The 24,787-nt window shown below is 39.6% G+C and overlaps 1 protein-coding gene across 1 annotated transcript in view; it reads right to left on the bottom strand.

Annotated features, from left to right (window-relative positions):
* Positions 1-24,787, bottom strand: part of OXCT1 (3-oxoacid CoA-transferase 1) — a 166,886-nt gene that overhangs the window by 14,613 nt on the left and 127,486 nt on the right. Inside the window, exons 14-15 of the mRNA XM_006076397.4 lie at positions 19,332-19,421; positions 775-855 (exon numbers count right to left, since the gene is read on the bottom strand). Of these exons, the coding sequence (XP_006076459.2) occupies positions 775-855; positions 19,332-19,421 (171 nt within the window). The remainder of the gene's footprint in view (positions 1-774; positions 856-19,331; positions 19,422-24,787) is intronic.

The raw sequence follows: 24,787 nt of genomic DNA, 5'->3' as shown, positions 1-24,787 counted from the left end.
TGATGCCAAAAGGAACAGCCCCATTATGAAAAAAACAAACAAACTCTAGATCTAGAGAATTCTGTCCTGTGGTTCATCAAAATACTGAATCAAAACAAAGAAAATGACATCCTCCTGGCTCACTTACGAGAGCAATGTCATTCCAGCATCTCAGGTTCAAATCTGGGTCGGAAAGGAACTACAGCACCTGCAGCCATGCTGCTCTCTCAGTTTCAATTTACCAGTAACAATTTTCTATCAAAGAGGATAATATCTAGAGGCCCTCTAAAACGCAAGTGTGTTCTGAAGTCCGCTTTATGCAAGAACCATAGATTTTTTGATTCACTGTGGGGCCATACTGCAATTTGCACCTAAATGGTTAAAACCTAATTTTTACTGAGTTTCCTAAAATGAGATCCAACAATATGTATTTGCAATTCAGGAAATCAAAGAAGACAGGAATGATAAATATATTCTTAACTTTGTATAGATCATCTATTGTATTAGTCATAAGGCTCAATATAACTTTTATTTGTATCACACTGTCCAAGTTACCAAGGGCAGGAGTTCATTTTGTGTGTATATGTATATTTCCAGAGAAGTTCACTTAAGAATTCTGCATCCAGTAACATTAAATTGATGAATCTTCCTATTCAGTCTACCCACAGATTAAATTAATCCCATGACTACCAATGTAATACACTTTTAGAAAGTAACAAAAAGTTCTAAAATGCTTACACATTTTTTAAAAAAGGTAGCAGGCACTAGAGGAAATAAAAGAGAAAGGCACTTTACCTTTTCAGTAATGATACGGTTGACACACTGCTTTCCTGTTAGAGGTAATGTACATTTCTCCATGATTTTATGTGCATTTCCCTGTTTTAAAAAACATCAAAAAGAGTAGTTAGGGGCTGATTCTTATTTAGAATTGGTATAAGATAGGACAAAAGGAATTATCAGAGAAATTGTCTCCTAAGTACAGGCTGTTTCAAAAACTTGCGCCATCATGCTTTCACCTTTCTGGAGGCAGCTTGTGTTCCTACAGTAATTTAAGGAGAAATACAAATGAGTAGCCAAAGGCATAACTGGTTTAGCTGGAAAACAGCCAGCCACAGATTTGATCTAAGCCTCCGCCCTTAGATCTCCCAAGGAAGGGTCTCCTTGACAAATGAGTTATTTTTCTACCAAGGGTAGGGGGCATACATAGGATGCAAATGCATATTATACATTCCTTCAAATTTTATTTTTATTTGTTGAAAAAGTAATATATTCACAGAAAACAGCAGCTCTGGACTTCCCTCGTATCCTTAGACATGCTCTGAACAGGAAATCAATTTCAACTTTATTTAGCATTTTTCTATATACTTCTATCAATTTTCTTCTTACCTCTGCATTTTAAATTTTTTTATTTTATAACAAATTTTACTATCTACTATGGCTTACTACAGGATATTAAATATAGTTTTCCATGCTATATGACAGGACCTTGTTGTTTATCCACCCTATATACAATAGCTTGCATCTACTAGACCCAGGCTCCCAGTTCAACCCTCCCCTGCCCACCTGCTTTCACAAGTCTGTTTCTTTTTATTTTATTTTTTTGGGCTGAGCAACATGGCTTGTGGGACTTTAGTTTTCCAAAAAGGGATCAAACCTGAGCCCTAAGCAATGAAAATGCTGAGTCCTAACCACCAGACTGCCAGAGAATTCCTTACAGGAATTCTGTTCTCTATGTCTGTGAGGCTGTTTCTGTCTCATAGATGAGTTCATTGTGTTGTATCTTAGATACCACATGAAAGTGATATCATAGGTATTTTTCTTTCCCTGTCTGACTTACTTCACTCAATATGATCTCTAGACTCATCCATGTAGTTACAGATGGCATCATTTTATTCTTTTTTACGGCTGAGTAGTAGTACTCTAGTATATATATATTAATTAATGTAGATATTATTATTTGATGATAGGCAATATTATATATATGTGTGTGTATACATATATATCTATATATACATATATATAGATATCTTCTTTATCCATTCATTTGTCCATGGACATGTAGGTTTCCATTTCTTGGCTATTGTAAGTAGTGTTGCTATGAACGTAGGCGTGCCTATATCTTTTAAAATTAGAATTTTGTTCAGATATATGCCCAAGAATGGGACTGCTAACTCACAGGACAACTCTGTTTTTAGTTTTCTAAGGAACCTTCATACTGTTTTCCACAGTGGCTGTCCCAATTTACATTCCCACCAAAAGTGTAAGAAGGTTCCCTTCTCTCCACACCCTCTGCAGCATTTAGCATTTTTAAACTTTTTAATGATGGCCATTCTGACTGGAATGAGGTGGTACCTCAATGTAGTTTGATTTGCATTTCTCTAATAACTAGTAATGTTGAGCATCTTTTCATGTGCTTATTGGCCATCTGTATGTCTTCTTCGGAGAAATATCTATTTAGGTCTTTTGCCCATTTTTTCATTGGGTTGTCTGGTTTTTTGTTATTGAGTTGTATGAGCTGTTTGTATATTTTGGAAATGAAGACCTTGTTGGTTCCATTTTTTTTCAAATATTTCCTCCCAGCTTGTAGATCATCTTTTCATTTTAAGGTTTCCTTTGCTGTGCAAAAGCTTATAAATTTGGTTAGGTTCCATTTGTTTATCTTTGCTTTTATTTCTACTGCCTTGAGAGACTGCTCTAAAAAAATACTGCCATAATTTATGTTAGAGACTGTTTTGTCTATGTTTTCTTCTAGTTTTATGTTGTCATGTCTTATATTTAAGTCTTTAAGCCATTTTGAGTTTATTTCTGTGTATGGTGTTAGGTAGTGTTCTAATTTCATTCTTTACATGTAGCTGTCCAGTTTCCCCACAACTTATAGAAGACACGGTTTTTTCTGTATTGTATATTCTTGCCTCCTTTGTTGAAGATTAATTGACCAAAGGTGTGTGATTTTATTTCTGGGCTCTGTATTCTGTTCCATTGAACCTCTGCATTTTTAAATGCTATGTTGACAAAGCTATTTATGTTTTAATTAATCAGCTTTAGGTATTATCTATTAACTTCTTACAGGGGCACATGAAGACTTTCCTCTCCTGCAAACCCCCATGCTTCATCATCTTCAGTTCGCCCAGCGTAGCTATGTCACAATTCGTATATGACTCAATAGTCAGAATTTACACCATGCTGGCAAAATGACTGTACAATGGCTCACTGATGCCCCAGGCAGTGTAGAAAACCATGATTATATTCACTTTCTTATATAGCTATTTGCCTTTCCTGGAATATATCTGGGCCTCCGTTTGCTCACTGGTAAACTGTGTGTGCTGGTCTATACTCATATTTTTTTCAGTTTCCTTCAGCTACAATGCCTTTTCTTCAAACATGAAAGAGGGATTGAGACGGGAAGCAGGTTTTCAACCATCAACCCCTTTCCGCCATTCCCTAACCCCCCCAACCCCACCGCAGTGCAGAGGTGACCGATGGGGCACATCTCTGGAGCACAGATGAAACATTAGCTCTGATGATCTGATCTTCAGATCATTTTCTTCTGATTATGATGAAGCTCCTTTCTAAGGATCAAGCACCAGGAGCCTAAATTACTATTTCCCTTGAGGCTGAAGGCTAATTTGTCACATTTTAGATCCTCTATTTAAAATGGCAAAAATGTTCCTACTGCTTCCATGTTGGGTCTAAAAGCCCCACACATGATGCCATCACCATCTTTACCCATCTCCAAGTTTTACCTTCTCAATTATGCACTGCTAGCTGGCTTATGTCTCTCTCAAAACTGCTATCATACTAAGTATGATCAGAAGCAAAGGATTTCAAATAACTGGGCTTAAGATTTTACTCCTTGTGATAACATGTCAATGCACCAACATACGAGTAATTAAGAGGTTTTAGTATACTTAATCCAGTGTATGGCACAAAAGATATTCAGTGTTTTTTGAACGAAGGAATGGGGAAAAAGAGGGAATTCCATTGGGAATCTTGGGTGAATCTCAAAAAATGACAAACTGTATTACTTTAATTTAGTCAAAATTAGTGCTAAATATATATAGAGAGAGTGGATAGACATTACACTTTTAACAACAAACTGTATGTTTCTAGATTTTACTGTGTAAGAAAATTTATAGCTGTAGAAATAAAACCTCATTTCTGCTTCATTTTTAATGGTCTATTTTCATTCCCAGATTTCAAAGAAAGCTTGCACATGTCACAGACGCTTAATTAAAGAGCTGAAATTAATGATGAACATTTGAACTGCTATAGCTGTCAGGACTCCTTGCACTTCATACAACTCAAATAAGACATGTCACAATGAATTCCAGGTCTGCATGTGAACAAAGTGAACAATCTGTGGGCCTCCAAGGAACGTTTTTCTGTGGGGAGCTCTTACTTTGTTCCCGTTATTTGAGCAAGATCTACATCTGGTGTGAAAGCAGCCACTTGGGTTCCAATGAACAACCAACTCTGGTTTCGGAGAATTTCAACTACCAGAATTAATTGTGCCCTACAAAGACAGAAGGGCTTCCCTGGTAGCTCAGCTAGTAAAGAATCCGCCTGCAATGCAGGAGACCTCAGTTCAATTCCTGGGTTGGAAGATCCCCTGGAGAAGGGATAGGCTACCCACTCCAGTGTTCCTGGACTTCCCCTAGTGGCTCAGACAGTAAAGAATCCACCTGCAATGCAGGAGACCTGGGTTCAATCTCTGGCTTTAGAAGATCCCCTGGAGGAGGCCATGGCAACCAGTATTCTTGCCTGAAGAATCCCCATGGACAGAGGAGCCTGGCGGGCTACAGTCCATGGGGCCAAAAAGAGATGAACATGACTGAACGATTAAGCACAGCACAGCACATCACCAAAACATACCTTTCAGAAACCATTTTCCATGTAAACAGTACAGCTCAGTGATTCAGAGCAGAGTCAAAGGACCTGAGTGTAAAGCCTCACTCCACTCTACACTAGCTGGTCAAGGATCCTGTGTCTATGCTTATTCATCTGCTATACCTCAGGGGTGACTGTAAGTGTCCAGCACTTAGCAAGTGCTCAGTAACCTTGAACTGTTTACATAACATACACTGAACATTTCTACAATCTACTAGGGAATTCTTTAGGCTTTCTTGGTGGCTCAGATGGTAAAGAATCTGCCTGCAATGCAGGAGACACAGGTTTGATCCCTGGGTGGGGAAGATCCCCTGGAGAAGGCAATGGCAACCCACTCCAGTATTCTTGCCTAAAAAATCCCATGGACAGAGGAGCCTGACAGGCTATATGGGGACCTACATGGACACAGTCCATGGGGTCACAAAGAGTCCTACACAACTTAGCAACTAAACCACCAGGGAATTTTTCAGAAAGTCTTAAGTTCCTCAATGAAGTTGAACACAGAATTACACAGAAAATGGCCTAAACAAAATTCCTGAGACCCACAGAACCAATGAAACTGCAACCCATATTTGGGAGCAAACCATATGGCTGGCGGAGAAGGCAATGGCAATCCACTCCAGTACTCTTATCTAGAAAATGACGGAGGAAATGAAAATGCTCCTGCCATGGACGGAGGAGCCCGGTAGGCTGCGGTCCATGGGGTTGCTAAGAGTCAGACACGACTGAGCTACTTCACTTTCACTTTTCACTTTCATGCATTGGAGAAGGAAATGGCAACCCACTCCAGTGTTCTTGCCTGGAGAATCCCAGGGATGGCGGGGCCTGGTGGGCTGCCGTCTATGGGGTCTCACAGAGTTGGACACGACTGAAGCGACTTAGCATATGGCTGGCCTAGGATGGTAGCACCAACAGTATTCTTGTGGTAAGAACAAGGTATCTAGATGACTCCATTCACACTGAGCTTCAAGACATAACACAGATCAAGGAAGAAGAGAAAATGAGATGCAGAAGGATTAAAGAATGTCACAGCTTCAATATTCAACAGTAGGTTAGCTATGAAGCCAAAATATGACTAACTCTCACTTGAGCACTCTATTCTAACCATGCCAGGCCGAGCCTTACAATGTGCTATGATTCACAAAGCAGGAACAATTGCTGGGTTTTTAGCAATAAAAAATAAATCCCAAAAAAGAGATGCAGTGTAGTGTGGTAGCAAAGAACACTTTATTAGGAGTCCAAAGACCGGGTGTTTCATTTTAACTCTTCCATTTAATTGTCATTTGGTCCTTTAAATTCTTTGTGCTGTGGTTTTATTTTCAACTGCCAAGTCTTCTTCCTTACCTGATCACGGTAGGAAGAAATGTTCTGAACATGCAGTATAATGGGAGGGATTGACTCTACATCCGAATTTTTAGGGTGAGTGGTGTCTTGTTCATCTCCATCAATCTGCTCCTTTCTTTCTCCACGAAGAAATGTCCAAAAAGGTAGATGACCAGACACCAAGTGAAGCATCAAAAAAGCTCTGACTGGTCCTCAAGGCTTCTGATTTTTATATATATTTCCTTCTTTGCTAACTTCATCATAACCTTGGTGAACATTTAAATCTCTTTCCTCCACCTGCTTCTCCAGCTTTTCTCTTCTCCACTGCATCACTTACAGGCCTCCTACAAAATCTAGGAAACCACCATTTTCTTTTTATCCAACCGAATACTTTCTATTACTTGCTTCATGGTGATGTCTCTTTAATTCTTTAGATAATCTGTGTGCAATTTTGCTAAATTCTTCAGTATAAATAATTCTGGTTAAATGATAATAAACCTCTTGTCATCATTACAACAAGCTTCATGTTATCATAATAAACTTAATCCAAGATAACAAGTTCTCTTTTTTACAGTGATTTTTGCATTCCATGTCAACACTTCATTTATCGGAGGCAACAGAGCATTCATGTAAGACTTTGATTTACATAAAACCCCATTTCATGCCCATCTTTTCTGTTAAGTGTTTCTTAAATGTGCCCCAATATTATTTCTTCTTTCAGGCATCTTCTTTGGGAAAGCCCTGTGATCAAGTACAAAGAAGGCAAAGTCTAGAAGGTGGTTGCTCCTTAAGGGAACAAGTCTTCAGAAGCGTGTGTTCATGCCACCTGAAACACACTCCATGTACCCCTTCACCCCACATTTGAATGTCAACACCCGCCCCACTCTTCATGACTTGGCTCCGGTGTCATCTACCCTGGAGAAACCATCTCTAACATCCCCTATAGAGTGCCCCTACACCAACTGCACTCATCTCACACGCTAGTAATGTAATGCCCAAAATTCTCCAAGCCAGGCTTCAGCAGTATGTGAACCGTGAACTTCCTGATGTTCAAGCTGGTTTTAGAAAAGGCAGATGAACCAGAGATCAAATTGCCAACATCCGCTGGATCATGGAAAAGGCAAGAGAGTTCCAGAAAAGCATCTATTTCTGCTTTATTGACTATGCCAAAGCCTTTGACTGTGTGGATCACAAGAAACTGTGGAAAATTCTGAAAGAGATGGGAATACCAGACCACCTGACCTGCCTCTTGAGAAACCTATATGCAGGTCAGGAAGCAACAGTTAGAACTGGACATGGAACAACAGACTGGCTCCAAATAGGAAAAGGAGTTCGTCAAGGCTGTGAAGAAGACTGAGCACCGAAGAATGGATGCTTTTGAACTGTGGTGTTGGAGAAGACTCTTGAGAGTCCCTTGGACTGCAAGGAGATCCAAGCAGTCCATTCTGAAGGAGATGAGCCCTGGGATTTCTTTGGAAGGAATGATGCTAAAGCTGAAACTCCAGTACTTTGGCCACCTCATGCCAAGAGTTGACTCACTGGAAAAGACTCTGGTGCTGGGAGGGATTGGGGGCAAGAGGAGAAGGGGACAACAGAGGATAAGATGGCTGGATGGCATCACTGACTCGATGGACGTGAGTCTCAGTGAACTCCGGGAGTTGGTGATGGATAGGGAGGATTGGCATGCTGCTATTCATGGGGTTGCAAAGAGTCAGACACGACTGAGCGACTGATCTGATCTGATCTGACCCCAGTGTCCAAGGGACATCCCCAGTCTGCACCCCTTAGGCACTCCTGTGTTTCCTCTGCTTTCCACAAATGTAATTGTTGCTTTCTCTTTACCCACCACTGGACTCTGAGCTCCCTGGACGCTGAAACAATTTATCTCTGTATCTTCAGCAAATGAGTAGAATACTAGACAAACTACAGTGATCAATAAACGCTGTCTGACTATTACAATTCTGATCCAAGGAATCCAGCAGCATTAGAGTTGTAAAATATCATGTGGCTGAGTGCCTGTGGTCTACTGGAGGCTGCTTTAGTCCTAAGAAATGTACTTCTACCTCCTTAGCATCTCTGAGCTCACTAGGAGAAGTAAAGCTCGCAGAAGTGTGCAAAGGAACTTAGGGGAGATAGATAAGGGCATGAGCAAAAGGAGAAGCAAAGACTATACTATAGAGAATGCCCTTGTGGTCCATTGGTTAGGACTTGACACTTTCACTGCCCTGGCCTGGGTTCAATCCCTGGTCAGGAAACTAGTATCTCACAAGATATGTGGCACAGCCAAAAAAGAAAAAAAAAAAGGACTGCATTATGAAGCATACAAAAGTGTAAGTCAGAAACTGAGTGAATTATACTTATTCTACTTCTTCTGCCTGCTCTCTCCTAAAACTGAAATGTTTACATTAATCTGCTGAAAAGCAGGGCTACAAAGGCTGACCCTGCCAAAGGAATACTCCATACTTTGTCTGCTGGCAAAACAAAACCAAGGACAGGTCTCTCTTACGGCATGCCAAAATATCATGGAGGAAACCTGAGTGCCACTGCCCTCACCCCTTCCTTCTATACACACACATACACAAGCACACACAGAAAAGACATAAAAAACTGGGGAACACTCTATTACAAAACCCACGGCTGTCAAATCACTGTGATGATTGATATGGTACCTAGAAGAGAAACACATGACTTGCTAAAGAAAGAAAATCAAGGTACACAGAATAAAAGGACAAGATGATGATCATATTACTCACACTGAGTTTATCTTCATGGGATATTTTTAGCCTTTACATAGCACCTATTTGGTTGGGATGCCAACAATCCACATAGGACTTTAGTGGAAAGACTCAGCTAGCTCTGAAATGGAGAACAATTGATATTACAAATGGTTTTTACAAGTGGATGTAATAACAGTTTGTAGTTACACAGGCACATTCTCAGGGGAAGACCAGCCAAATGAGACAATAGATACAGCAAGTCATTTCCCTGAAAATTAGTCTTTAGGGCTTTGAGACCTTAGAATAGAAGGCCATTTTTCTTCAATATAATACAAAGGTCTTTATCATCGCCTTTTATTTTCTCTCCAAAGACTGAATCCTATGGTCTCTAGACGAAGGATGGCAGAATCCAGGACTGAGCAGAAATTGTTTTCTCTTTCCATCCCTGAACTACTATGGTGCCGTAGAAAGCAGCTCTGAGCGTTAGCTTTCCTATCAAGAACTATGGATACTCAAGATCACAGGACTTAATGTTATTCACTTAATTAAATTCTATAAGACATTTTAAAGGGCTTTATTGGCTGCTGGGCTGTGTTCTGCTATTTTCTTCTATTATAACATTTGTTTTTTTGCAGGCATGGCCATCATTAAAGAACAAATAAAAAAGACAAAACCATGTGAGGATTTCTGTGGAAAATTCCGAAAGAAATGGGAATACCACACCACCTGATCTGCCTCTTGAGAAATTTGTATGCAGGTCAGGAAGCAACAGTTAGAACTGGACATGGAACAACAGACTGGCTCCAAATAGGAAAAGGAGTACGTCAAGGCTGTATATCGTCACCCTGCTTATTTAACTTCTATGCAGAGTACATCATGAGAAACGCTGGACTGGAGGAAACACAAGCTGGAATCAAGATTGCTGGGAGAAATATCAATAACCTCAGATATGCAGATGACACCACCCTTATGGCAGAAAGTGAAGAGGAACTCAAAAGCCCCTTGATGAAAGTGAAAGTGGAGAGTGAAAAAGTTGGCTTAAAGCTCAACATTCAGAAAACGAAGATCATGGCATCCGGTCCCACCACTTCATGGGAAATAGATGGGGAAACAGTGGAAACAGTGTCAGACTTTATTTTTCTGGGCTCCAAAATCACTGCAGATGGTGACTGCAGCCATGAAATTAAAAGACGCTTACTCCTTGGAAGGAAAGTTATGACCAACCTAGATAGCATATTCAAAAGCAGAGACATTACTTTGCCAACAAAGGTTCGTCTGGTCAAGGCTATGGTTTTTCCTGTGGTTATATATGGATGTGAGAGTTGGACTGTGAAGAAGACTGAGCACCGAAGAATGGATGCTTTTGAACTGTGGTGTTGGAGAAGACTCTTGAGAGTCCCTTGGACTGCAAGGAGATCCAACCAGTCCATTCTGAAGGAGATCAGCCCTGGGATCTCTTTGGAAGGAATGATGCTAAAGCTGAAACTCCAGTACTTTGGCCACCTCATGCCAAGAGTTGACTCATTGGAAAAGACTCTGATGCTGGGAGGGATTGGGGGCAGGAGGAGAAGGGGACAACAGAGGATGAGATGGCTGGATGGCATCACTGACTCGATGGTCTTAAGTCTGAGTGAACTCTGGGAGTTGGTGATGGACAGGGAGGCCTGGCGTGCTGCAATTCATGGGGTCGCAAAGAGTCGGACATGACTGAGTGACTGATCTGATTTGATCTGATTGTTTTTTTTTTCCAAACAAGCCTAGCGAAGAAGTTTCATTAACAAATTATAAAACAGCGACAAGCTCTTACGAATGAAAAAAAATTAAACCAAATGAAACTGTTAATTATGAATTATCCTCACAAAAGAACACTTTATCTTGGGATACTTTTCAATGTTGCAGAAAATTATCTCAAGGATGTTTCTGAGAAAGCATTTTTTAAAAAAACTCTTTCATATTTGCAGCTTTTGGTAATATATTTGATCCAAATTAAAAAGGATGAATAAATCTCATTTATACTTTGTATAATTCCTCTGCACAAAAAACAAAACAAAGACAAGGTAAAACAGTATTCAAGATTTCCATATGACACCTTTGCTATCATATATGAAATGGACTTAATAAAAGTTTATTCACAAAGATTTATTCTCAACTTCATGACAAAAAAAGACAAATGAAATTATATATGAAACAGAATCCGAGACCTAGAGAACAAACTTCTCATTGTGGGGAACAAACTTCTCATTGGGGGGAAGGGTGGGGAGGATGGACAGATGGGAGGTTGGAATTGACCTATGCTGCTGCTGCTAAGTTGCTTCAGTCATGTCCGACTCTGTGTGACCCCATAAACGGCAGCCCACCAGGCTACGCCGTCCCTGGGATTCTCCAGGCAAGAACACTGGAGTGGGCTGCCATTTCCTTCTCCAATGTATGAAAGTGAAAAGTGAAAGTGAAGTCGCTCAGTCGTGCCCGACTCTTAGCAACCCCATGGACTGCAGCCTACCAGGCTCCTCCATCCATGGGATTTTCCAGGCAAGAGTACTGGAGTGGGGTGCCATTGCCTTCTCGGGAACTGAACTATACGCACTGCTATATTTAAAACAGATAATCAGCAAGAGGCTACTCAGGGAACTCTGCTCAATATTCTTTAATAACCTAAATGGGAAAAGAACTTGAAAGAGAATAGACATATGTATATGTATAACTGAATCACTTTGCTGTACACCCGAAACTAACACAACATTGTTGATCAACTATAGCCCAATACAAAAGTTAAAAAATAAGTTACATTATATTAAAAAAGCAAAGGCAAAGTAAAACAGTATTCAAGATTTTGATATGACTGCTTTGCTATCAGATACAGATTAGACTTAAATAAAATATTATTCACAAAGATTTATCCTCAGCTTCGTAACAATATAATTATGACTCTTTTTATCCTTTAGAATCCAGGACTCCTACTGTAATAAAAATAAAACCTAAGCCTGTTTCAGAAATAGAGCTCTCATTTATGTTCTCAAAAATAAGTACTGGAGCTTTGCCTGTTTCCAATAAATGACAACTATGACTGAGTTTCTTTGCTTTTGTGCTCTGAGAGTTATACCCTTAGGAACACATTTCCAGTACACAATACTGAGAACAAAACACTTTCCTTTATCTTGTTAGTGATGATGGTAGTTGCCAGACAGAAAAGTTTAGTAACAGAAAAGGGAGGCAGGATATATAGCTTCTCAGCTTGCGTCTGGTCTTAATTTTCTACTTGGTCTTAGTTTTCTACTTGACCTTTATCAGAATGTTTAATCTCCAGGAAATTTGGCTGGATTATCTTTAGAAGGAAAACAGTTAAGACTTACCTCAGAAGAGGGTTATAATGATAAAATAGAGGCAGTTTATGAACATGTAACTGCTTGGAAAAAGTTAAGTGTTCAAATACGTTCAAATTAGTGAATTCAACAATTACTGATTCCTAATATGAACCGGGCATGATTTTCCTCAGCTGTTGTGATAGAAAGAGCCCCTGCCCTCATGGAACTCACATTCTAGTGCAGAAAGGAGAGGAAGCTGCTCTGGTATTCTCAACAGAGATCTGACTGAATTGAGGAGGCGAGCCATGCAGATAACCTGAGAAGAGCTTTCCAGGCAGAGAGTAACAAGCGCAAAGGCCCCGAGGCAGAGGGTGTTTGGAATGTTCCAGAAACTTACAGGAATAGAGTCTGGCTAGAGCTCAGTGGGCAAGTGGGAGAATCCCAGTAGCTTGAATCACAGAGGTACTGCGATTGATGCTGACAAACCGGGGGGGGCTTAGAAACAATACGTAGCACTCTGAACTTGATCTAAGGGAGATGGGAAGCCGTGGAGGGTTTCTGAGCCCAGAAAGAAGTGATATAATCTGGTTTATATTTTAAAACATCACTCCTACCACATGTGGAGAACTGTGTGTGTGCGTGTGTTTCCACCCAACTCGTCTTTGTTTCTCTGACAATAGGGATCTCAGCATGCACTGCCCTCCAACACCAGTGCCTGTTCTCCTGACCTGCAACACACAGGTCCCCGCAAACTCTGCCCCATCCATCACATCTCCACGCAAATGCTGCATCCCATGACATGCACTCTGATGTATAACTATTCTAAGTATTGGTTTCTATGACTCTATCCTGGTGAGACTCTTACCTGTCTAAATGAAGGACCACATCTTTCTAACTTCCTCAGAGCCTATTATAGTGCTCGGCATATAGTAGGTACTCAACAAATATTTGGTGCCTGCAGAAACAAGTAAATTAACATACTTACATACAATAATTCTGCCAAATTTCCAGAAAAAGCATCAAAGAATATTCATCAGAGGATGGAAGGTGCTAAGCCAGCAAATTCATAAAAAGCTGGCTCATTTATATTTGATGGGGTAGAGGTAGAAGTGAGCCATTAAAAAAAGAAAGAGAACAGAACATGGAAACAACTAAGAACTTGAAACAACACGATGCATTTGTGGAGATCCTAGAAGAAGTGAAGCCCTTGAAACAGAATGGGGTGGGCTGCTGGGGAGTTGATGACAAAAGACTGGGAGGCTCAGATAAGCTAAATACCGTGGCCCTAATTCAATCCAGCTTTAGTTTGAGACTAGCCACTTTGGCAGTGGCATGGCATGACTGGTTACCAGGAAAGAAAGTCTGTCTAGCAGTAAGAGGACCTTTGGGATGCTATGCAGATGTGACAAGGACCTAAACAAGCAGAAATGCACAGGATGGAGCAGATTACAAGGGGTGCTGTGGATGCAATATGTACAGTGCTTGGTGCCAGGGGAGGGGCAGAAATTTCACAGGTAATTTCCAGAAGGGGCAGGGGCATCATCACTTCTCCAGTTGGGCTAGCAGATGGGAGATTTTTAGAGGAAATGGTGATTTTACTTGTATAAGTGTTATAGTTGAGGCAGTTATGGAATAATCGGGGGGAGTTATCTAACAGGGAAGAAATACAGTCCTAGAATTCATCAGACAATTCCAGTGTGGACATAAGGATCAAGGATTCACTAAGTGAAGAATAACAGTTGGGGACAAAAATTTATATAGCATCCAAGAAAGATGCAGAGAGTCAGAGGTACAGAGGACCTTGGATGAAGTTACATGGAGCCCTGAAGGAACTAGTGAAAAAGAGGATGTGGTATCTAGGGATCCAGGTTGTTGAGAACAGCTTTGCACTGGGGTAGCATGTGGTTTACAACTTTGGGTCCAAGGCTACAGTTAAGGTCTTTCTCAGAAGACCAGAGAGAGGCAAAGAAAGTCCAAAGAATTTGGCTTTAAGAGTATGATCCAGAAATTACATGGGTTCAAATGCTCAAATCCCACTGACTCAAACTTGGTTACATGGATTGACGGCAGAAAAAGGGGATGACAGAGGATGAGATGGTTGGATAGCATCACTAACTCAATGGACATGAGTTTGAGTAAGCTCTGAGAGATGTAAAGGACAGGGAAGCCTAGTGTGCTGCAGTCTATGGGATCGCAAAGAGTCAGACATGACTTTGTGACTGAACAACATGCAAGGGAGGTCTGGAAAATGTGGTCTGTCACTGGGCTACAATGTGCCCAGCTAAAGCCTGGGAGGCTTCTAATACAAAAGGGAAGAAGGGGAGATGGGTACTAAGTGACACAATTCCGTTGCTTTCTTTTAAATATTTTGCTGAGAGAATTCTCTGGCGGTGGTCCAGTGGTTAGGGCTCCTTGCTCTCCCTGCTGAGTGAGAGCAAGGAGTTCAATCTCACAAGCCAAATGACATGGCCAATAAAAAAATAAATGAATATTTTGCTGATATCCATCTCAACAAAGTAAGGAGAGCTTTGACCAGGAAAAAATGAAAAAAAAGAAAGAGGTAATTCTGAAATCTGATGCTCCCAGAAAATGGCCGGTGTGGGTGGGATGGTGATACAGAGGTAACTCTTGTGAGGATGCAGCATGGAATCGTATGATGAACATGGACTAGACCAAACTGAGTATAACTTGAAGCTCTGCCGCTGACCTGGACAAGTTTCTGACCTGCCTACATCCCAGCCTTACATTACAGGGTCACTGAGAGGTTAATAGATTCAGTATCTACAATGCCATACACAGAGCCTTGCACCTATTGAGGACTCAAACTCCTATTCCTTTCCTCCATTTTTCCCCATTTTTAGAGGGCAAAAGAAGGACATGCCAAGAGATCAAAAGAAGAGAAGAAAGAAGGTGGCTAGACACCAAAAACTACCACTACTTTTTTGTAATTTTGCCTGGAACCTCGACACCTAAGTTTATTTTTTTTATTATTATTTTTTTAATTTTATTTTATTTTTAAACTTTACAATATTGTATTAGTTTTTCCAAATATCAAAATGAATCCGCCACAGGTATACATGTGTTCCCCATCCTGAACCCTCCTCCCTCCTCCCTCCCCATACCATCCCTCTGGGTCATCCCAGTGCACCAGCCCCAAGTATCCAGTATCGTGCATCGAACCTGGACTGGCAGCTCGTTTCATACATGGTATTATACATGTTTCAATGCCATTCTCCCAAATCTTCCCACCCTCTCCCTCTCCCACAGAGTCCATAAGACTGATCTATACATCAGTGTCTCTTTTGCTGTCTCGTACACAGGGTTATTGTTACCATCTTTCTAAATTCCATATATATATGTGTTAGTATACTGTATTGGTGTTTTTCTTTCTGGCTTACTTCACTCTGTATAATAGGCTCCAGTTTCATCCACCTCATTAGAACTGATTCAAATGTATTCTTTTTAATGGCTGAGTAATACTCCATTGTGTATATGTATGTACCACAGCTTTCTTATCCATTCATCTGCTGATGGACATCTAGGTTGCTTCCATGTCCTGGCTATTATAAACAGTGCTGCGATGAACATTGGGGTACACGTGTCTCTTTCCCTTCTGGTTTCCTCAGTGTGTATGCCCAGCAGTGGGATTGCTGGATCATAAGGCAGTTCTATTTCCAGTTTTTTAAGGAACCTCCACACTGTTCTCCATAGTGGCTGTACTAGTTTGCATTCCCACCAACAGTGTAAGAGGGTTCCCTTTTCTCCACACCCTCTCCAGCATTGATTGCTTGTAGACTTTTGGATCGTAGCCATTCTGACTGGCATGAAATGGTACCTCACAGTGGTTTTGATTTCCATAAACATGAAAGCCACTCTACAATGCCAGTCTGACACCAGTGCCTGCTATATGTCTCCAGAGGCAGTTTCAAGGCAAGGAAAATGTTATGATGGTTACTCTAGAGCAGCACTGTAGGCAGCCAGGCTTCAAATACCAGAAGCTGCTAGCTGGCTGCAAAGACTTACAAGAAAAGAGTTTCCTTTGATTAAAACATTTGTAAACATTAGGTCATGCTGTATTTGTAAGTAACCTGCATCTGTAACCCTATAGATGAAGAAAAGGAGCAAAAAGCTATACCTAAGACCAGCTGATGGCTCCATCCACTTACTGAAAAAAAAGATTAGCAGCCCAAGAATACAAGATTATATTTCTTTCTTCAGGTTTTAATTCTTCACTGCAAACTATCCACTCTGTATCTTAGAAAACTGTAGGGATTCTCCCCCTGGGCTGATTAGTCATAAGGCAGTAGAAGTTACCTGGCATGTCTAAAAGAACTGGTCATTAACTGGAGAGGCCACTAGGAGTGAAAGAACTCTCCTCTCTCTTTTATTTCCAACCTCTATCAATCTTCAGGCAGACAAAAGATGCAGGGAAGAAGTGAGGTCCTTGTGTTTCCTTAAGTTGGGCCAGTAACAATGAGTCCAGGTAAACAATAGAGAGTAGGAATCACATTCCAGGAGTAAAAAGTAAAGGTGGCAAGAAAAGAAACTTCTTATTTTGGTTAGTTTTCAAGGTTTGTTGTTATTTAGTTGCTAAGTCATGTCCAACTCTTCTGCAACCCCATGGACTGTAGCCCACCAGACTCCTCTGGCCATGGGATTTCCCAAGCAAATATACTGGAGTGGGTTGCCATTTTCTTCTCCAGGGCATCTTTCCCACCCAAGAATCGAACATGTGTCTCTTGCACTAGCAGGTGGATTCTCTGTCACTGAGCAAACAGGGAAGCCCAGTTTTCAAGGTTATCTAACTATGAAGTATGAAGAAATCACTATTATTATTGCATCCTCCTGTCAATGGTTGTTCAACTGCTACTTGTGATTTGGGGCTCTCGCAAGAGGAGATAGATAAACACATGTCCTTCTATTCTGCCATCTTGAACCAATCTCTTAATCACAAGAATACTTTTTGCTAGTTTGTTCAATTGAAAGTATCTACGGAAAATTTCTAACTTCAGTTCTGGTCTAAAAGTCAGTGCCAGTTTCCTCACTGAGAGAAGAAAAATAAGAAATGCTAAAAAAAAAAAAAAAAAAAAGAGAGTATCTTCCTTCTATGAAAAGCTTTAATAAGGGACTTCTAATCAGAAGTTTGAAGCGCCATGTTTCCTCTATCAAAAATTCCAGCTGAGGAGAAAGAAAACAGTTTGGGGGGAAAAGAGAAGTGAGAGAGAGAGAATTTGCTAACTACAGGCCCAGTGTTTTTAAAACGAATGCACAAAAATAATCTGAAATGAGTTGGACTTCACTGCCTATGCGTCAACACTGAAGGAACAACAAAAGGAAAGTCGGCAAGAGTTTCCTCCAAACAGACATTATGTTCTGGAAAAAATTTGGATTTGATTTGCGTGCTTGGCATTCCTTTGTCTCTGAAATGGAGTATTTTAGATGCTTTTTGCAAGGCACTGCTCAGAAGTCACCTGTGTTGGTTTCATTTCTATTGTTCCATATTTAGGCTTCACTGCTCAGTTTTCAGTGTTTACTAAGCAATTTATAATTTTGTATTTATTACAGTTTTCACAATGAAACTGCTTCATGACACACATCATTCTGTAACAGAACTCCCCATGGGAAGCAAGTCAAATGCAAATCTTTCAGATCCAGGCTCTCCAACAATACTTCATCACCAAATAAAAAAAGTGAAAATGAACTACCACTTCCACTCAAAATAGCAGGTATTAAGGAAAAGACCCTGATGCTAGCAAAGATTGAGGGCAGGAGGAGAAGGGAACGACAGAGGGCAAGATGGCTGAATGGCATCACTGATTCAATGGACATGAGTTTGAACAAAATTTGGGAGATAGTGAAGCACAGGGAAGCCTGGCGTGCTGCAGTCCATGGGGTCGCAGAGTCGAACACGACTTAGCAACTGAACAACAACAACAACAAGGTGAAAACAAATAGTTTTTGTTTCAAAAGTAAGACTTTTAAAGGAGAATGAGCAGAGGGCATAGAGAGTGAAACGCGTACTCGTCACTCAATATCAACTTTGCAAATTATCAGAAGCCCAGGGATTCAGGTCAGGAAGGCAATTAAGCTCAGCTGGTTCAAATACAAATAAGAAAGGAAGTCATACTGATAGCTTGATATTTAGAAGACTGGGCTTCAAAGTCAGAGGTATCAGGACTAATCTCAGTTTCACTAGTTATGTGACCTCAGGCAAGTACCTGAGGCAAGAAACTCTGTTTCTGGACCCATGACAAATACCTATATCAAGCTCGTGGGCTTGTACAGGCAAGCACACACAGAGCTTGGTGTACCTTTGGAGCACAGTAAGCTCAATGAATGGAAGCCATCACATTGTAGGATAATGATATCATCATCATCATTAATTACACACCACGAGGTCAAGGATTCTTATCCATTTTTAGTCACAGCCAAATTCCAGCAGTGCCCAACACAGAACAGGCATTCAATAAACACTGAATAATTTATCAAAATAGAAGTGTAATATTCTTCAGAATAGACCACTTGCTGTTACCAAGTCCATCATTTTCTAACACTTTCTCAAAATGGCACCTCCACAGCCTTGGTAAAAGGCCATATTATCCATATGAAAATAACTGCTTTTAAAAACCCACATTCTGTTGCATTTTCATTTTTCACAGAAATAGCAACCACTATAACCATCTTTAAACCTAAATCAGAATTCACTGGCAGTCCAGTGGTTAGGACACTGAGCTTCCACTGTCTGGCAGAATGAGTTCAATTCCCGGTTGGGGAACTAATATCCCTCATGCCGCTGGGTGTGGCCCCAAAATTAAAAATATCTACAAACCAGAATCAACACCTCTTCCCTAACGTCTTTTCACTGCCTTTGAAGACATTATAGCTTTTACCTTTAATGTGCACGTGAGGCAAATAATCAAAGAATGCCCTGATGTTTGCTTCAAAGTTAAACAACCATTTAGCTGAATGATAATAAATAATTGTCTTTATTTGCAATATTTTGCTCTAAAATATAAACACTATCAAGTTGAGTGATCCAGAGCAAACAATAAAAACCACAGCCACATGACCTGCTGCACAGGATTTCAGCCCAGTGTGAATTTCCAAAAGTAGCCCTCCTTACCTTTGCAGAATGTTCCATGGTGACCACTACTTTGGTTCTGGCACTGGACACTAGATCCATAGCCCCTCCCATTCCTTTCACCATCTTTCCCTGCAAAACAAACATAAAATAAGAAGTAATTCTCTTTCAACCTTTCAGTATGTGGTGTAACAAAATTAACTTGCAAGAAGTTGCTGGAATAATTAATCAGAAAAACTCATTGACCTTCATTGCTTAGTACTTGAACTTTATCACCTTAATATTCTGTTGTTCTCTATTATTCTGTGGCTGAAGGATAAGTTCAGGATAAATATTACTATGTCACATTTATTAAATATAGCTAACATTATTACATCAAAGAAATATTAGCAATAAGGCAATAAGTGGATAAGAAAAGCCTCAAGAATCTTTCCAAAATTCTGGGCACATTACTACTATCAGAATAATAGGAGATTAAAATCTATATACCCCTGACATTCATTTCTTTCTTTTTAAACATACAATTGGCACCACTGAGTCTTCAATCACAGACCCGTTCTAAAGCACTCTCTTGGATGTCCTGCAGATTAAATGCCACTAGGTAATAAACTAATGCATTAGTGGTGTTTCCCTAGTAATGATTAATATGAAAGGTGGGTCTGTCTTTCCAAAACTTGGCACTCCTCTTGCTCTAACAAAAATAAACCAAAACAAAAATATATGTTTCTGTGAAGCAAAAATGGAAAACAAAAGCAGGGTTCAGGATGCTTTCATCAAGACAATTCTATTGGTGTTCATCTGTCCAGATCCTCATTCATTAAACATTTACCAACCACCTTCTCTGTGCCATATACTCTGAATAATTCCCACTGTCTAGTCTGTCTCCTGGTTACAGAATTTTGGAAAAAGCAAGTGCTTCCAGAGATGATGAAATAAATTCTTACTCAAGTAGATTGACGAGAAATATTTCTAACACCGAAACCTCCTGAAAATTTAATATATTTTTTCATACAAGTCCTCTTGCTGATTTGACAGTAAATGGTTACAGGGCTCTCAGCTCCTTTCCCCTAATTTCATAGCTTTAAGGAGATTAGGAAATACACTCAAAGCTGGCTTTAAAACAGTCTCAAATCCCCTGGTTTCAGAAACATTTTAGAGGTCAATGCAACACTGCATGAACATGAATTAGGAAATAGAAAAGAAGGGAGTAAGTAGTCAGGATATCTTAGTGGTTTGGAGCTTGTCACTAAATGACATGAGAAGCATGGCAATGGTTGGAGAGTGGAGCAAGAACGGAGTAGAAGAGACCAAATGAGTCAGTCTTCAGACATTAAGATTGCCATGAAGCAGAATATCCATGTAGAAATGTACAATTTTATATTTCTATAAGTCATGCCTTCAACCTTATTTGACTGCAATTTTAATAAGTTAAGCACCACGTCATAATATTTCTGTAGAGAACACTGATGTGTTATGGTACAAAATATGAAAGTTATAGATGGAAGCAATGAATGTCTATCATAAACTCCAATTGTTAGAAGTTTGAGATTTTTTAATGCATCAGAAGACACTAAAGCTAGTCCATTTTAAAATATCTCAAACTGCTGTGGTAAGAATATCCAGCCAGTCTGAGCTTCCACACACGGTGTCCTTGGGCAGACTAAGAGTGTAAGTGCCAAAGAATGAGAAAGCCAAAGAAAACTGGAGGCTAAGTTAGTGCATTAAACGTTCCTTGAATTAAAACAGAATTCTTTGAATCAGAATATACCACAGTCCAATTTTGTCCATTGTGACACAATGATACTGGTAAAAGTTTATGACAGACTCTAAAAAGAAGCTTGTCCATTTTAGGTGAATCTGATGTATGTATTTTAAACCCCTGTCAATTATTTAAGAAAGACTTACACAGTACCAACTAGGCACATAACACTGTGCTGACAGGAATATGAAAAGCTATAAAACATGTCGGAAAGAACTAGCTCTTTGTTTCTGTTAAAAAGAACTTTATCCCCTGACTCAATGTAAATGAACAGCCTTCATCAGGCAAAGGAATTCAAGTGATCTAATGTTCTGTCCTCAAAGTACATGCTATGTTTCAAAGCACGGTTCTGAAACTTACACATTGGTTTCCAAGAGTGAAAAATGCACAAGATCAAGTGCAGAACACCTGAGATCTATTAACCCATCGTGTGTCATGTGCAAAACACCGAGAGACAGGTTCAATCCCTGAGTCATGATCCCCTGAGGGCATGGGAACCCACTCCAGTATTCGTGCCTGGAGAATCCCATGGACAGAGGAGCCTACAGTCCACGGCTACAGTCAATGGGGTGGCAAAGAATTGGACACGACTGACGTGACATAGCATGTACATGCACAAATCTCTCTGAATTTGGGCTCATTCTTCATAATTCAGGAATAAGAATATCTGCCCTACCATAAAGCTGTTGTGAGGAATGGATGAAATAATGTATAAAAACTGTGGAATAAACAAAAGTTTGTAAGTTTACCGACTTACATATTCAGTCAATTCAGTTTCCTGAGTGTCTAACATAAGCCTGACAGTACTGGGTGCTAGAGTTAGAGATGATCAAGACAGGCTTCTTTCCTCATAAATTTCACCATTGAGGGAAGGGAAAGCATCCTTGTGTAATTAAAGAGACTGGAACTAAACTTCTTCCCTGTTAAAAGAAGCATTCTCCACCTCTCTCTCAACCCAAGGCAGAGCTAAGTGCCTCTTCCCTGTGTCCTTGGCACTATTCAGTATGTAATTCTATCATAATGAATGTCAACTCTCCTTTTCTTTCTGTCATTGTATTGTTTATTATTATTATTACTACATTATAGGTGCTCAGATGAATAAGTGGATGAACGGCTTCAACTAACATAGGTATGTTCGAGCTCTAGCAGAACACTGAAGATGCAAATGCTAACTGTGCCTGGAGAGGCAGGAATGGGAGGAAGAGGCTGGGGCAGGGGGGTGTTACAGAAGAGATGCTTCACAAAAGCAGTCTGCCAAATGGGAAAGAGAACGGCAGTGACTCCTAAGGGAAAGCATTCTAGCAGGTTAACAGGAAAAACCTTCAAATGTTTGTTTTCATATTTTTTAAGTAAGTTCATTGTATTAGAAAAAGAAAATACAACATTTCCTTCCATTTCAATTTCCAAGTGATTTCTGAAACAGAATCAATTACTAAAGGAAAACAACTTATTCTATCTATACCAGCAGAAAAAAAAACAGTTATATAAGACATACTCTCTGAAGCAGGTGGGAAATTCAACACAGTCTTTCAACCCCACTCAGTAGGCACTCTTCTGGGACTCAACTACTTGAATATCCCATTTCTCTACTGCAGCTGGGGAAGACATGTGCCTGAGTGCTAGACAACGGAAGAGAGGGAGGAGACATCTGTAGTTTCAGGTTCTGGCCCATAAAAACCTCTCACATAGAATCCTTCATGCTCCTTCAAGTTCTACAATCTGGACATTGACATCATAGATGACTGAGCTTCCTTCAGCCTGGGTCCTTTAATAACCATGTGGAGCAGAGCCCACTTATTCAGAAACAAACTGCATTGTTCAATACAAGTGAAAAATAAACATATAAGATGCTAAACCACTGAAGTCAGGAGGCTTATCTCTTACATCAGCTAGTGTGACTAATAAAATAGTGTGTTGTCCAAAACAGTTCTATGTAAGGGACAGAATTCTGCACAGAAACAGAACTAACTGTTACAGCTGCACAACAGTGGGGGACCTGAGGCCTCTTCAGGAGACGTTGTACCACTGCTCTTCTGGGGGGCGGGGGGGGGCGGGGTGTGACTCAGCCAGATACTGTCCTAGGCACTGTAATTACCTGTTTATCCAAATGTCCTACACACTGCTTGACATTTGATAGAGTTGAGATACAGATCTCATCTCTGTCTTCATCTCCCTCCTAGAAACCCTATATCCTATTCAATATACAAAATAAAAAGCTGATAAAACAGAGAGGTTAAAGGGCTAAAAATATACTTTTAAATAAATCACAAGAGAGAAAGTGGTATTTAGAGAAAAACAAGCCTATAATAAAGAAGAGATTCTGGGCACGATTGAAGTACTGGGCCAGGGTGACAAAAAGTGTAGCTTTCTTTAGAATCTCATCAGCAAATACACATTTCTTGAATGGGGCAACTTTAGTTCTGAAATGCATTCTGGCTAGCATAATGGGGAGATGATTGCTGGATACTCACTTCATAGCCAGCTCATTTTATGGATTGACTCTGACATCAAGTATGAAAAGAATACTGAAATAAAATGCACTAGAATGCTGCAATCTGTATTATTTAATACGACAGTTATAAAACTTTTCTAAAAAGATACTGACTCAAGTGTTATCCTCCATTCACAAATATTTCCAGGGTCTATTATGAACCAGGAACTAAAGAATTAGGAATAAAAAATGAATATGATCATCTACCTTTTTTCCCTAGGAAATATATTTAAACCAAAATAAATATTTTAAACACATTTTTATTTACTTTGATCCTATTTCCTAATATCAGAATTCTGAAGAAAAGTGAAGGAAATGGTTAAAATACCATTTAAAATAAAACATAAAACATACTGAAAATGATTCTTGCCATCATCTTTAGCATTAGTATATAAAAGTAATGGCTTATTTTCAGATCTGTTACCTCTAAATATTCTGTTAAGTAAGAAACAATGTACAATCTACAGAAACAATTTTTAAAGCATTTTAAACTAATGCTATGTGCCCCACTGAAAAATGTGAATCAAGTGTAAGAAAAGGGGAAAGATAGCTGTTATTTATTAATAAAGCTAGGGTTTGTTGTTCAGTATTAAATATCAGAACATTAAGAATCCATCTCAATCCAAATGTAAGCTTCTTTATTTCTATCTCAGTTCCCCATTATTAAAAAATGTTCTAGGAAAGAAAAGGGCCTCTAAACATGTTTCCAGCTAAAGTGCAGGATAGAGGGAAAGTAAAAAACATAATAATCAACATTGTTTAAACAAAGAGAGAAAGGTTATAAAAGATTTAAAATTTGCGTTAACTTAGCAAAGTTATAACAGAAGTACAGCAGAATATTTCTCTTTTCTGTTATACTTTGTATTCAAAACCAAGAAAAATGTGACTTTCTTTTCTAAGATTAATGTATATTTCCCAGGACAGGTGAATTGATCATGTAAACCAATTAATATTTAACTAGAAATGAAATAATAGTCTCTACTGCTAAGTAAATTGACAAAATTGCTTGTAACAAATATCAGTTATCAATCATAATATGGGCTGAACACAAAAGCATTATATAAAAAGCAGTACTTGAATAAACTCAAAATTTCATTTTAGTAAGCACCCTTGCTCCTGTTCTCTCTGAGATCTTGTTTTATCAATTATCCCCCTCTCTGTAGATTCTTCAATACACTGAGGTCCGATTTCTGTCTTGATCATGCCCTTGAAGTGAGAACTACTCAATCCCTTCTCTAATATTTAATC

The sequence above is a fragment of the Bubalus bubalis genome, chromosome 19 (genome assembly GCF_019923935.1).
Source record: "Bubalus bubalis isolate 160015118507 breed Murrah chromosome 19, NDDB_SH_1, whole genome shotgun sequence".
NCBI classification, from domain to species: domain Eukaryota; kingdom Metazoa; phylum Chordata; class Mammalia; order Artiodactyla; family Bovidae; genus Bubalus; species Bubalus bubalis.
Note: the sequence above shows the minus strand (reverse complement) of the source record. Positions and strands in the feature narration are given on the sequence as shown.